Source organism: Chenopodium quinoa, unplaced genomic scaffold (assembly GCF_001683475.1).
Source record: "Chenopodium quinoa cultivar QQ74 unplaced genomic scaffold, ASM168347v1, whole genome shotgun sequence".
In the NCBI taxonomy this organism is placed as follows: Eukaryota; Viridiplantae; Streptophyta; class Magnoliopsida; order Caryophyllales; family Amaranthaceae; genus Chenopodium; species Chenopodium quinoa.
This window is the reverse complement of record NW_018743518.1, coordinates 677,168-688,731: the sequence shown is the minus strand read 5'-3', so window position 1 is coordinate 688,731 and position 11,564 is coordinate 677,168. Positions and strand designations below refer to the sequence as shown.

The following is an 11,564-nucleotide window of genomic DNA, read 5'->3' as shown; positions in this document are numbered from 1 at the left end:
GGGGGGGGAAGGATGGATATATATAACATGTAAGTCAAGTGGGCTATGTAGGTACGACTTTACGTATTTATGTCGCCGTAAATTGGTTTTAAGATGAAACCTTTAGATTTGTATGAGATAATAATATTCTTCTTTAACCTAATAAAAATTTAGGATTTGTTAATCGGAAGAATCCAAATTGAAGAAGAATTAATGATCAATTTGGAGCAAAAACCAACAAAATTGATTGGTCTGGCTGATTGTAAGAAAAAAAGGAATCAAATATGAGGGTAACGTTTGAAAAAGCAACCCACATTTGAATTGTAACCTTTAGAAGTGATCAATATGGGCTCGGCCCAACCCGTTAGCCCGACCCAATTTTGGGCTGGTTTTGGACATAAGTCCGAAATTATTATTTTTTTGGACAGGACAACAAGCTATTTTAAGAATTTTTGTTAATTTTTTTTTTTTTTAGCCTGGCCGAGAAAACACGAAAATATCCGTTAAGTACAATCCATTTTTACAAGTTTTGGGCAAGCATTTTCAGTCCGGACCTTGCCCAACCTAAATCGACACACTAAGTAGTTGCTTAATTTTACCCCTTCGACCCCAGCCTAAATTTTCCTTTTTCTAATTTTAAGTTATAGAGTGCTAATATGATCCACCATCCACATCACATGATACATATACTCCGTAATAAAGTTACCCCAAAGTGATACAATAGCTTGTGTATATGATAATTGAAAACAAGTTACACTTTATTCATTTGCTCCTCTCATGCATACATAGGTTTATAAGATACATTGTAACCACATACCTTATCAAGTAGTGAATATCACTAAATGCTCTAGTGAGCTGACACAAACTATACTTTAAACAAATAGTAGAATACGAGGTAGATTTTTTAGTAGTTCCAAGACTCTCTTAGAGGATGAGTTGTCATTTTTCTCAAAAAGATTAGTAAGGTCTTCCGCCTTGGTAATTGCCTGGTGGATCATAGTTGCAACCAATGAAATACCCTCCATTGTTACATTGAACCCTAGCACATCCAAGACGAACCGAGTTACGCCAAACCACTTGAGTATAGTGCAAACAATCCCCGCCAACACATGAATTTGAATTATAGTCGTAATTGGCCTTCTCATTCACCCACATTTGTACTGCATCCGTGCCACTTAATTCGCCACTACCTCCTGCAAGATTCTCTCCGTATTGCCCTTGAGAATGCTGCAAAGCACAATCATTGATTCGTTGGTTAGCATATTGTTGGGCGTAAGCCGCCACTTGGTCATCGGTCCACTGTATGTTACCAACACCCACGGCAGCCCTAGCTGCATTGTGGGCATCAACATAGTCTTGTGGTGAATTTTGCGCGTTACATAATTGCGCAAAGGCTAGGATAGCTATGACGAAGCATGTAAAGGTTGCAAGGTTTTTGAGTGAATTTTTTTTTTTGGGTTGTTACTAATGTTACAAAGAGATGTGTAATTGATATTTGGAATGGATTTTATGTGCATGAAATAGGGATTTATATAGGAGGGAGTTCTTGAAAATTCTTAGCAAAGCGTTGAAAATTAGAAGTAGAAGATTCAGAGCCTAATTTAAATTAGGTGGAATTTAAATTTGGAAAATATGGAAATTAAACTTCCAAAATATTCATCAACATGTAGACTTATAATGAACGAACTCCTTCAAAAAACAAGTTTTTTTTTTTTTTAATATCATTCAAAAGATAAGGTTTGCCTCCTCGTTTCAGAGACTTTTCTTATTTTAAAATCCTAGAAAATAGATCTAATGCATTGCTGTGAAATTATTTCGTTGGTGAAAATTATGCGGATTCACAAAATTTATTATCAAATCTTTTAATACAACCAAATGAATTAGATGATATAAAACAACTTCACGGCTACAAATAATCGTCATATTTAGATTTTCTTTCTAACAAGGTTTTACTTTATAGCAATATAATTAAGCAGGAATGTTCCAAAGTGCAATATCTATTGGACATTATACTTTATATAAAGGATGTTTTTATTTAATTCAATATGTTATATATTTGTTTGCAGTGCGTCTTGTGTGCGGCTGGCCATACCATGTGACCGCTTGTAAAACAATAAAGTAACCCCTATAACACTGACTGAGTAACACATGTAACACTGACCGTATAACCCTTATAACACTGACAAAGTAACCCCCATAACTCTGACGAAGTAATCCCTATAACACTAAAGAAATAACCCTTATAACACTAACGAAGTAACCCCCATACGATGATGGCCACATAAGAATTCGTGATTTGTTTAATTAGTATTTTTTTTGTAGATGTTGTATGATTTTTATTAATGGTTACAAATAATAAAATGGTGATTGATATACTGCATGTAATTTACATCAATATATTATTGTTAATTGTACAAACGAAGCATTGTTGTATTGTTGGAATGATAGTAGTTTGTGATAATAATACTAGTAGTCTAGTATTAAGGATGACATCTTGCAATGCTAATTGCTGATGCTAAATAAGTAAATAGTGAGATAGATTGACTTCTCTTGACTTTGGTACGCCAGGAATTAGGGCTAGTAAAGTAGGAATTGGCATTGTGTTGAAAAGTCTTTGCAGTGAACGATAATGTGTTTATACATTGCTTAATTTTATCTCTCTATGAACAAAATAATAATCATGAACTTCTAGATTTTATATGATGAAAAGTGTCAAATGTAATTTTTGCCCCATAAAAAAAACAGAAAGTAGTAGGAAATTCAAGTGGTAGGCAAGTATACAATAAATAAAGATTTTTATCAAAAGAAGAAAAAAAGTATACAATAACGATCAAGCTATTGTTGAATATGTGAAATGCTAATTAAGATTTGAGACTATTATAAATGTAACCCCAAACCACCAACAAAGTATTGGTTCACTTGATAAGCTTCTTAGTTTTTGACCTCCAAACGTGTGAGGTTTGAATCCTAACAATTAGATAAAGGTACTTTGGACTTGGATAACAATTTAGATGCAAGCTCCATACCTCTTTTGTTCACCAAAGGAGTATTGCACACTTGATAATTTTTAAATTTATTGACCAATAAGCAATACAAGTATTATTTAGTAACTCCTCATATTTCAATTACGTGCTAGTAGTATCTTTGAATAGTACGTAATTGAAATAGTTTAGTATGGACTTATATCAAAACAAAGAAAAGTTGCTAAAAAGAAGCTATATATGCATTACTAAAAAAATGAACTCAAAAAAAAGAGAGTAAGAAATATCGAATAACACGTAAATGACTTCTTAAACATAAAAATTTCTTACATGCTTCATATATATTAGTGCACCCAAAATGCCCAAATCCAAGAGTATTATATATTCTTCTTATTTAAATAAATTCAAAAGAGCAAAATATATATCCCTATGGTACTAAACAGGTGCATAAATAGGGATTCCTTATATATTACTTTATTTGATATTTTACATATAGTATACACGCTTATTGAATTATCATAATTTATTATGTATAAGTGAATGCCCTAGTGAGCATAAGTATTATATGGTTCAATAAGCTGATCGATCAGACCAAAAACTCTAGTAGGGTTTTTCTCCGTTAAAATTGCCTCGAGGTTCATAGTTACAAGTGATGAAAATCCCACCACCGTTACATAGAACCCTAGCACATCCAAGACGAACGGAATTACGCCAAACCACTTGAGTATAATGTCCACACATCTCATTGGGAGCACAAGTATTGGAGTCATAGTCATAATTAGCCTTCTCATCAACCCACATTTTAACTGCATCTATGCCACTAGCATCACCGGGACCTGCAACGATGTTCTCTCCATATGGCCCCTGAGAATGCTCCAGAGCACAATCGTCCATACGTTGGTTGGCGTATTGTTGGGCGTAGGCTGCCAATTCGTCATCCCACTCTATGTTTTCGACACCCACCTCGGCCCTAGCCGCGTTGTGGGCATCAACATAGTCTTGTGGTGAATTTTGTGCATGACAAACTCGAGCAAAGGCTAAGGTTGCTATGATGAAAAATGAAAAGGTTGCAATGGACTTGAGAAAATTCATTTTCTTTTTTTGTTGTTGTTGAATTACACAGATGAAAAAAGATAGGCTGTGAAATTTTTGCATAAGATTGAGTGAAATTTATAGAGGAAAATCAATTGAAAAATATTAGCAAGTAGGAGATAAAATATTTTACACAATATTGTTTAGCCGGCTTCAGGAAAATTACTAGTATTTTCCATTTTCTAAGGCAAATGGTTGTGCAAATACTTGTATATAAAATGAGTCTACGTACCACGTGGTCAATCAAAAGCTAATGCTATAAATAAATAAAAAAATTAAAAAAAAAATGTATATACGTAACATTTGGTAATGTCTGCGTAAAAATGTGATGAAATTTTAGACAAGGCCAAACTAGATTGTGCAATTTTATCCTCTCTGTATCAAGCTAGTGGAAATAAAGTTTCAAGCAACTATGCCTAAACTATATAACTACTATACGTATATATGCATGCGTAATTTAAAAGTTGCGTTTCTTAATTACAAATGAACATATTTATATTTATTTTAGGATTTTGCTAACGAGCATCCCCACACCCCAGGTTGTTAGATAAAAATATATACCTACATGTCAAAATCACACGTCAATCGCTATAATTAATGTTTACTTTTCTGTAACATTTTCCATTTTAATTCACTATCTACGTCCCGGGGACTCTCGTTAGTTTTTTCTTATTTTTAAGGGTCAAACCTATGTCTAAAAGAAATTAAACAATTAATCCTATATATTGATTAATTGTTTATATTCAATGTGATGCGTGATTCAAATAAGGCGTACACAACCATGATCAAGCTATACATTTTGACGCACACGGCATAGGGTAGGTAATAACCTTGCCTCAAAGAAGTAATATAATTTAGTACATTATATTAGGATTACAAGTTACATATAAATATGTACGTCAAATTATAAAGCGGATAGTTATGCTTCAAACTATACCTAAAATGGCTAAAAGTAATAGCAAACATGCATAAATGTATTATAATTCATTCATATCACTACGTATTATAAATCATGTGTTGAATAATTCAGCCAGCATACTGCTACAAATTGAATAACCCTACCACTCCGTATATTTTATATCAAGTTAATGGCTGCTTGGATACCAAATTACCAATTAATTGATTTAATCTAATTATAATAAATAATGAAATTCTTTAATTTGCTAACTCGATCTAGAAGGCTATCATGGATTTTGGAGTTCAAAGTTCGCATACATAATTTAACTGGAAAATCAAACTAAGATGGGGTTTGAAATGGAGTAATGAAAATGAAATAAATTTTCATATTGATGATCCAAGTTCGAATTTCATGAATAAAATCTACTACATATAAATTATCGAAAAAATAATACTCCGTATAAATCTTGCTTCGTGCTTCTAAAAGATCGAATTATTTAAGATACTACTATATATGAGTCATCTATATATGACCACAATTGCTAGCTATTCATCTGGTCTCTTAATTATTTGGCTTACTACTATACGTTACATAACGATATAATTAAAGGCAAGAAAATTCTCTGAATTTGCAAAGCATTATTATTCCATGTAATTTTAATATTTAGGAAGGGAGCACTCCTTAGGAAGATTGCCTTGGAACCTCTTATTATCTTGGCAATAATCATATATTAGGTGATATTTCCTCACCCATTTATAAAACCTTCTTTGATTCAAATTTAAAGTGTTGAATCTTTCTTTGTTCCACCAATTAGTAGAGCTAATTGCCTTGCAAAACCTTGGATTTCCTCCCCAAATACATGCATCAATCTTGTAATTTCTGAAGGAAGCAGCAAAGGGTGCCTTCGACCAATCGATTTTATCCTTCCCTCCTCTTGTTGCCCAATCTTCGCCGTTCCATAAGCTCGTTTTTAGGCTCATTGGTTGTGATCTTGGAAACCCTACTCCTTTATTTGCATGGTTTCTGTAAACCCTAATTGGGACCCAGTCCACCATGATCCTGTATGCATGCATCCAATATTATTGTATGATCATATATTATAAGCTTGGAAAATTTAATTAACGATATTGTATTATTGATGTTAGGGTGACGACTATAATTATATTATTGAAAAATGAATTATTATATAGTGCAAATTGAAGGCTAATGATTTTGATTGTTATGTAATTGAAGGGTGACAATATGGCCATGTAATTTAGGTATGCACAATGAATTAAATTATTGCAAGTTTTTTATGAAAAAAAAATAGGTTGATAATTATGCTTAAACTTTTTAAAGTTGATAGATGCACTTTGGTTGTGCATGCATAGTTTTAATTTTTAAACAAAACTATATCTTTTAAATTCGCTAACTAAGTTTATTGGGATCCGCATTTATTTTCTAAAGCAAAGCTTGAAGAGTGGCTTACACAATTTGGTAAACGTTCCAAAGAATAGAATACGTATGAAAGTCTGCTAATGGATCAAACCACAGAGAAATCCTCTCTTCCCTATTGCCGAACCCATCAGAGTATATGTTTGTTTGAAGCATATAAGGTTGCCCTGTAACATTTCCTAGGAACTCCAAGTCTATCTCGTCTCGATTTGGTGAATTAGATGCAAGCTGTATTGCTTATAACAAATTTTAAGTAAATCTTCAAAATAAACAAGAAGGGCAAAATTGTTTCCAGAAAAAAAAAGGGGGGGGGGGAGTACTAAAATAATGAGAAATAGAAAGGAACAAGAAAATTATAATAATAATTCTTACATAATAGGCTACAACAGTGCCTGCTGAATAACCTTGTATTAGCTTAATTTGCATGTCTATTTGCCCGAACAAGAACATACTGTTCGAATCGAAAGAAGCACCTATGAATATTAATTGCCAGAGAAAATTATTAGCTACATAAATTGTAACAAGTTGAAAATTGTATTTTGCACAAATAAATAGCATATACGTATAGTATGTAGTACGTAATGCTTCGTATATGTGATAATAATTAATAAATATGGACCGTATGTACGTACCTGATTCATGATCAAGTGTTAAGGTTCTAGTCGTGCCGTCAGCTGATGTGTTTACATGATTTGGCGCCCATGAGATGAAGAAATCCTTGTTGAAGTTCCCTGTAGAAACAACAGAAGCAAGGGAAAATGGAACCAAAATCGCGCTAGTAACAAAAATTATTGCAAAGAGTCCATAGTGATAGTTTGTCATGGTGACTTTGAGAGTAATCTTAGCTTATGAAGAAATAATAAAAAGATTTGGTGTGATTATAGGTAATGCATGAGGAAAAGAAAGGAATAAAATAGGAGAGGTTTATGGTTTAAGCAAGACATATCTTTTGAAGGAAGTAAAGAAAAGTCTTAAATTAGTTGTCAACTTTTCAATGGATGTACTAGTTCATTTCGAAAGTTTCCGAGATACATTAGATGATTTTAAACTTGATATGACTAGCTTCTAGCTAAGTGACTATTGTTGATGTAGTGTTATGGAGTAATTACTTTAATTTAGCAAAATCAAATGACATAATATCAAAAATTATATTGTTTACTTTAATTATTACTATAGAATGCATTTGATAATATATAGGTGATTAGGTGGAGTAGTCTACCAAAGATATATACGTAGTATTTGTACTTTTTATTAAATTATGTAACAATTAATCTCAATTCACATTCTGAGTTTATTTTTAGTTTGAAATTTCCAATAACATATATATTAATATAAATAATCTGATCCTAGTGAGGGGCTAAGGGTTAGAGGCGAGTAGCAATCGACCAATGTTTTTTTTTTTCCACCTTTAAATACTAAATGAAACAATGCACTTTAATTTTTACTGTTAAAGCACAAATTTCATTCACTATTATGATGAATAGAAAAAACAAGTGTGATCAACAATGATAAATTTAAGGGGTTTTCTAAATAACCTGGTACATGTGCTGACAAAAACTTGTAGGTTACAGGCTTAATTATGGAATGAAATTGCTTTATGATTCAAACTTTTGTATGCCTATTATTATTATCAAATGTATATATAAATATAATATACCAATCTTTGGCCATACACAAAACCTTTTTTTGGAAAATGACATATCACATTTTTCTTTCTTTTTTGGAGGGATAATTGAACAACTAACTTAGCTTAAGTCTGTTAACTTGGGCTTCATGTTTCTTTTCAGAGCTTTATTTAGATTCTTTTCTTTTACAATGTCCAGTTTACATACTTGTAACAAAACCAATTTTACAACTTTCCTAACAAAATTAAAAGATCTCCCTACTTTACAAAAACAAAATACATACACGTGAGACATGTGTCACGTGACACGTACTAATCATGCTAGGCTTGGTTTGATTGGACGGAAATTTTTATTTTACTTTTAAGGAAAACGCAATTAAAGAAATTTTTTTTAAGATATAAAGTCATTTTTCCATTGAAAGGAAACATTAAAAATGTGAATATGTGGGTTGGGTCGTTGGATTATAGTTTACATTACAGAATTACTGCTTTGGGTCAAAAGCCCGATGGTTCAAGCCCAGGAAGAAAAGGCTAAGTATTCTAAATGACCTTTATCCATTTGGGCTTTTAAGGTTTTTTTTTATTCAGAAATTTGCAATATAATCTAGTATTAGAACCAACCCCATTTTATATAACTAAACTTTTATATCCACTTGTAGATGTAAACTACTACGTATTTTGGGAGGTTTCAAAAAAATGTTAATGATCATGTGAACTATATTAGTACGTTCACAAAAAAAACTGTGATAAAAATAGTGAATGATTCTACCGATATATCACCCATAAAATAGAGTAATTCAATGAGTATAATTATCATCCAACAATGTAATGGTTTTTTTGAGTAAAATTAATGGATGAAGAGAAAAAATGGTTCAAAAGATAATTTTTATTGGGAGATAAAAATTCAAAAGATAACCTCGACATTTTTATAGGGCGAACAATGTCAATGTTGTAAATTTATTACGAAGTAATAAAACGATGAATGGTGAATATTAATGACATTTTTCGTAAGTTATACAAAACAACTTTCCAAAATACTCTCTTTTGCCTTTTTTTCCTAAAACAACGGTTAATTAACCTTACTTTGGCCAAAAATAAGAAAAACGTGATTGGTATAGTTATTATGTATGGTTGATGTTATACAACCCTCCAATAATGTTGATGTGATTTAATGGCTGAACCAAAAAAAATTGATGTGACTCTTTGAGTTCATCTAACCATTTGTTCTTGACATATTGGGCCAGCCATTTTGTTGGGATACAATAATTATTGCTGGTTTTTGGTCTAGACTAGTGTGAAACATATTGCTAGCCAACAATTCTCCTTTTGAGTCTATGTTTCGGAGGCTATTATGTAAAGAGCCTTTTGTTCGGGTCACAATTTCGCAAAAATTACCTAAGAATAATTAACGTTTAGTTTATATGATAACTACCACTTTGCAATGTATGAATCTATGAATACATATTTTAATTATGTGGGTAAGCTTGATTAGTTTGTCTCATTGTTTTGGTATAAGTCTTCTTTCTCTCCAATATATTTTACAAAACATTATGTTCCTACAAATTAAGTTCAATAAAATAAGTGTAGTTTAGGAAAGTAATTCAATCCAAGTGCTAATTCTGATTCACAACTGTTTCGGTTAGAAAACAATGGACCTTTAGCAGGCCCTTCGGATGAGTGGAGATGAAGCCCAATTCGAGTGATGACCGAATTGGGGTTTTCCTGCACAGCTAAACACACGTAAACTGATCTCGGGGGTTGTGTCGAGAAAGGCCCCTTCGATGCCGAAGTCAGTATGGATGCAAGACAATGAAAGAAAAGCTATGCAAGAGAGTTTGTTGCTTGAGGCATTTAATGTGTATATATGTGATTGTGTAAGAGTGAAAATTTTTATACCTTGCTCCAATTGGATGGACTGGGCTTGAGGAATCAAATGGGCTGCCATTTGATTGGGCCCTGCTGTACTTGACTTGACTATTATGCTAAGAGGGTTGAACCTTGCCTTTTGGGCTTTTATTATTTTCATTGTGGACTGGGCCCAAATGTAAGTTATTTGGACCCTAAACAACTTGCCCCCCAGACCCGATTCGTGAGGATAACGGGTCGGGTTTCAGCAGCTGAAGAATTTGGAGGGAAATAAATGAAAATAATTTAAATGTTTTTGAGAACTTGTACAGTTATTATAACCGTTAATGATAATTAATTAACCTTAATGACGGTTAACTAATGATAGTGGAGAAGTGGAGTAGACTTAGTGGAAAATTTAATTTTGATGGTTTGTAACTGGTTTGGGGAAGAATTTGAAGAGTTTGTGAATTAAAATCAAGTGAGTAGGATTTTTTTGCCAGGTATTTAACTTGCATTTGCATCATTATTTCCGGCATTCCCAAATCAAACACATTTCGCAATTTGCTTTCACTTCCCAGCGAACTTCGCGCAAATTCCCTTTTCTCTTTCACCAAATTCCGCACTTTCCGAAGCATTTCAGCGAAATTCGTTGCTCCGAACCACTACATCGGCGAATTCCGAGCCAGATAGAGGTAATTTTCTCCGAATTTCATTCGGATTTTCCCTTTCTCTATTCCCCATTTCCTGTCTTTTTCGTACCGCCGCCGATTTCACAATGACCGGCAACCCTGAAAAGAGACCAATGGAGTCTGAGGACGAGGCTTCCGAGGAAGAAGTGCCGCAACTAGTTCTGAAGCGCAACCGTCCTATGCCAGTAATGTCGTTTCTGAGTGGTCGTAACCCTAATACTCGAATCGAGGCTGGTTCGTCCTCGAGTGGAGAGGGGTTAAGGGTCATTCCTTTGAACAGTGCCCCTCCTAATGAGCCAGCTGAGGCTTATACATCTGGCCAAAGGGTCTTCTTTAGGCCTCGGCCTTCAGTAATGTCGTTTCTGAGTGGTCGTAACCCTAATACTCGAATCGAGGCTGGTTCGTCCTCGAGTGGAGAGGGGTTAAGGGTCATTCCTTTTAACAGTGCCCCTCCTAATGAGCCAGCTGAGGCTTATAAATCTGGCCGAAGGGTCTTCTCCAGGCCTCGGCCTTTAACTCCTGAAGAGCAGGAGTGGACTGATGAGTATGAGAATTCCAGTCTGTTGATGACCGAGCCATCCGAATGGTGGCTGGAAAATAATGCTCGGTACCACTTCGCCGAGCAGCTTAAAGTATATTACGGCATCATGGAGGCCGATGGGTATTGGTGCCGAATGCCCACGGTGCTGGACAGAATTTATCAGGCCCCACCTGGTTATATTGGGGTGTATGTTCGGCAGCTGCAGAACGGGCTGCGATTTCCAGTTCACCCATTCGTCATCAAAGTTCTGAATGGGTACAATATTTCTTTGGCTTAGCTAACCCCAGTCAACGTCAAAAGGATCATGACGTACTTATGGGTGTGCCTTTTCTATGGATTGGAGCCGAGCGTCCATTGCTTTCGGTGCACGCACAGGCTGTCGGCGAACACCCAGTCAAGCAAATGGCATGGCCGAGGTTGGTGGCACATAGAGGACGAGAAAGGTTATCTGACCTCTTATCCGAATGATACCTCGGAT

The 11,564-nt window shown here is 34.2% G+C and overlaps 3 protein-coding genes across 3 annotated transcripts; all 3 read right to left on the bottom strand.

Annotated features, from left to right (window-relative positions):
- Window positions 1-9: 9 nt before the first annotated feature.
- Window positions 10-1,437, bottom strand: LOC110739934 (basic form of pathogenesis-related protein 1-like; the record flags this gene model as incomplete). Its single annotated transcript, XM_021920412.1, has 1 exon — window positions 10-1,437. A coding segment is annotated over one exon (501 nt), but the record flags the coding sequence as incomplete, so codon positions are not given.
- Window positions 1,438-3,244: 1,807 nt separating this feature from the next.
- On the bottom strand, window positions 3,245-4,108 carry LOC110740005 (pathogenesis-related protein 1A-like). Its single transcript, XM_021920488.1, has one exon. The coding sequence runs from the start codon at window positions 4,050-4,052 to the stop codon at window positions 3,561-3,563; it is 492 nt and encodes a 163-aa protein (XP_021776180.1). The 5' UTR covers window positions 4,053-4,108; the 3' UTR covers window positions 3,245-3,560.
- Window positions 4,109-5,314: 1,206 nt separating this feature from the next.
- On the bottom strand, window positions 5,315-7,250 carry LOC110739933 (probable xyloglucan endotransglucosylase/hydrolase protein 10). The gene is made up of 4 exons (XM_021920411.1): window positions 7,017-7,250; window positions 6,757-6,857; window positions 6,419-6,612; window positions 5,315-6,009 (listed from the first exon to the last, which is right to left on the bottom strand). The coding sequence occupies exons 1-4, from the start codon at window positions 7,204-7,206 to the stop codon at window positions 5,607-5,609; spliced, it is 888 nt and encodes a 295-aa protein (XP_021776103.1). The 5' UTR covers window positions 7,207-7,250; the 3' UTR covers window positions 5,315-5,606.
- Window positions 7,251-11,564: the final 4,314 nt, after the last annotated feature.

Coding starts and splice junctions, on each gene's coding strand:
- LOC110740005 (XM_021920488.1), bottom strand. CDS start 4,052: ATGAATTTTCTCAAGTCCATTGCAACCTTTTCATTTTTCATCATAGCA.
- LOC110739933 (XM_021920411.1), bottom strand. CDS start 7,206: ATGACAAACTATCACTATGGACTCTTTGCAATAATTTTTGTTACTAGC. Junction 6,613..6,756: donor GCACTGTTGTAGCCTATTAT/GTAAGAATTATT, acceptor TAAGCAATACAG/CTTGCATCTAATTCACCAAA. Junction 6,010..6,418: donor TGGAACGTTTACCAAATTGT/GTAAGCCACTCT, acceptor GCATGCATACAG/GATCATGGTGGACTGGGTCC.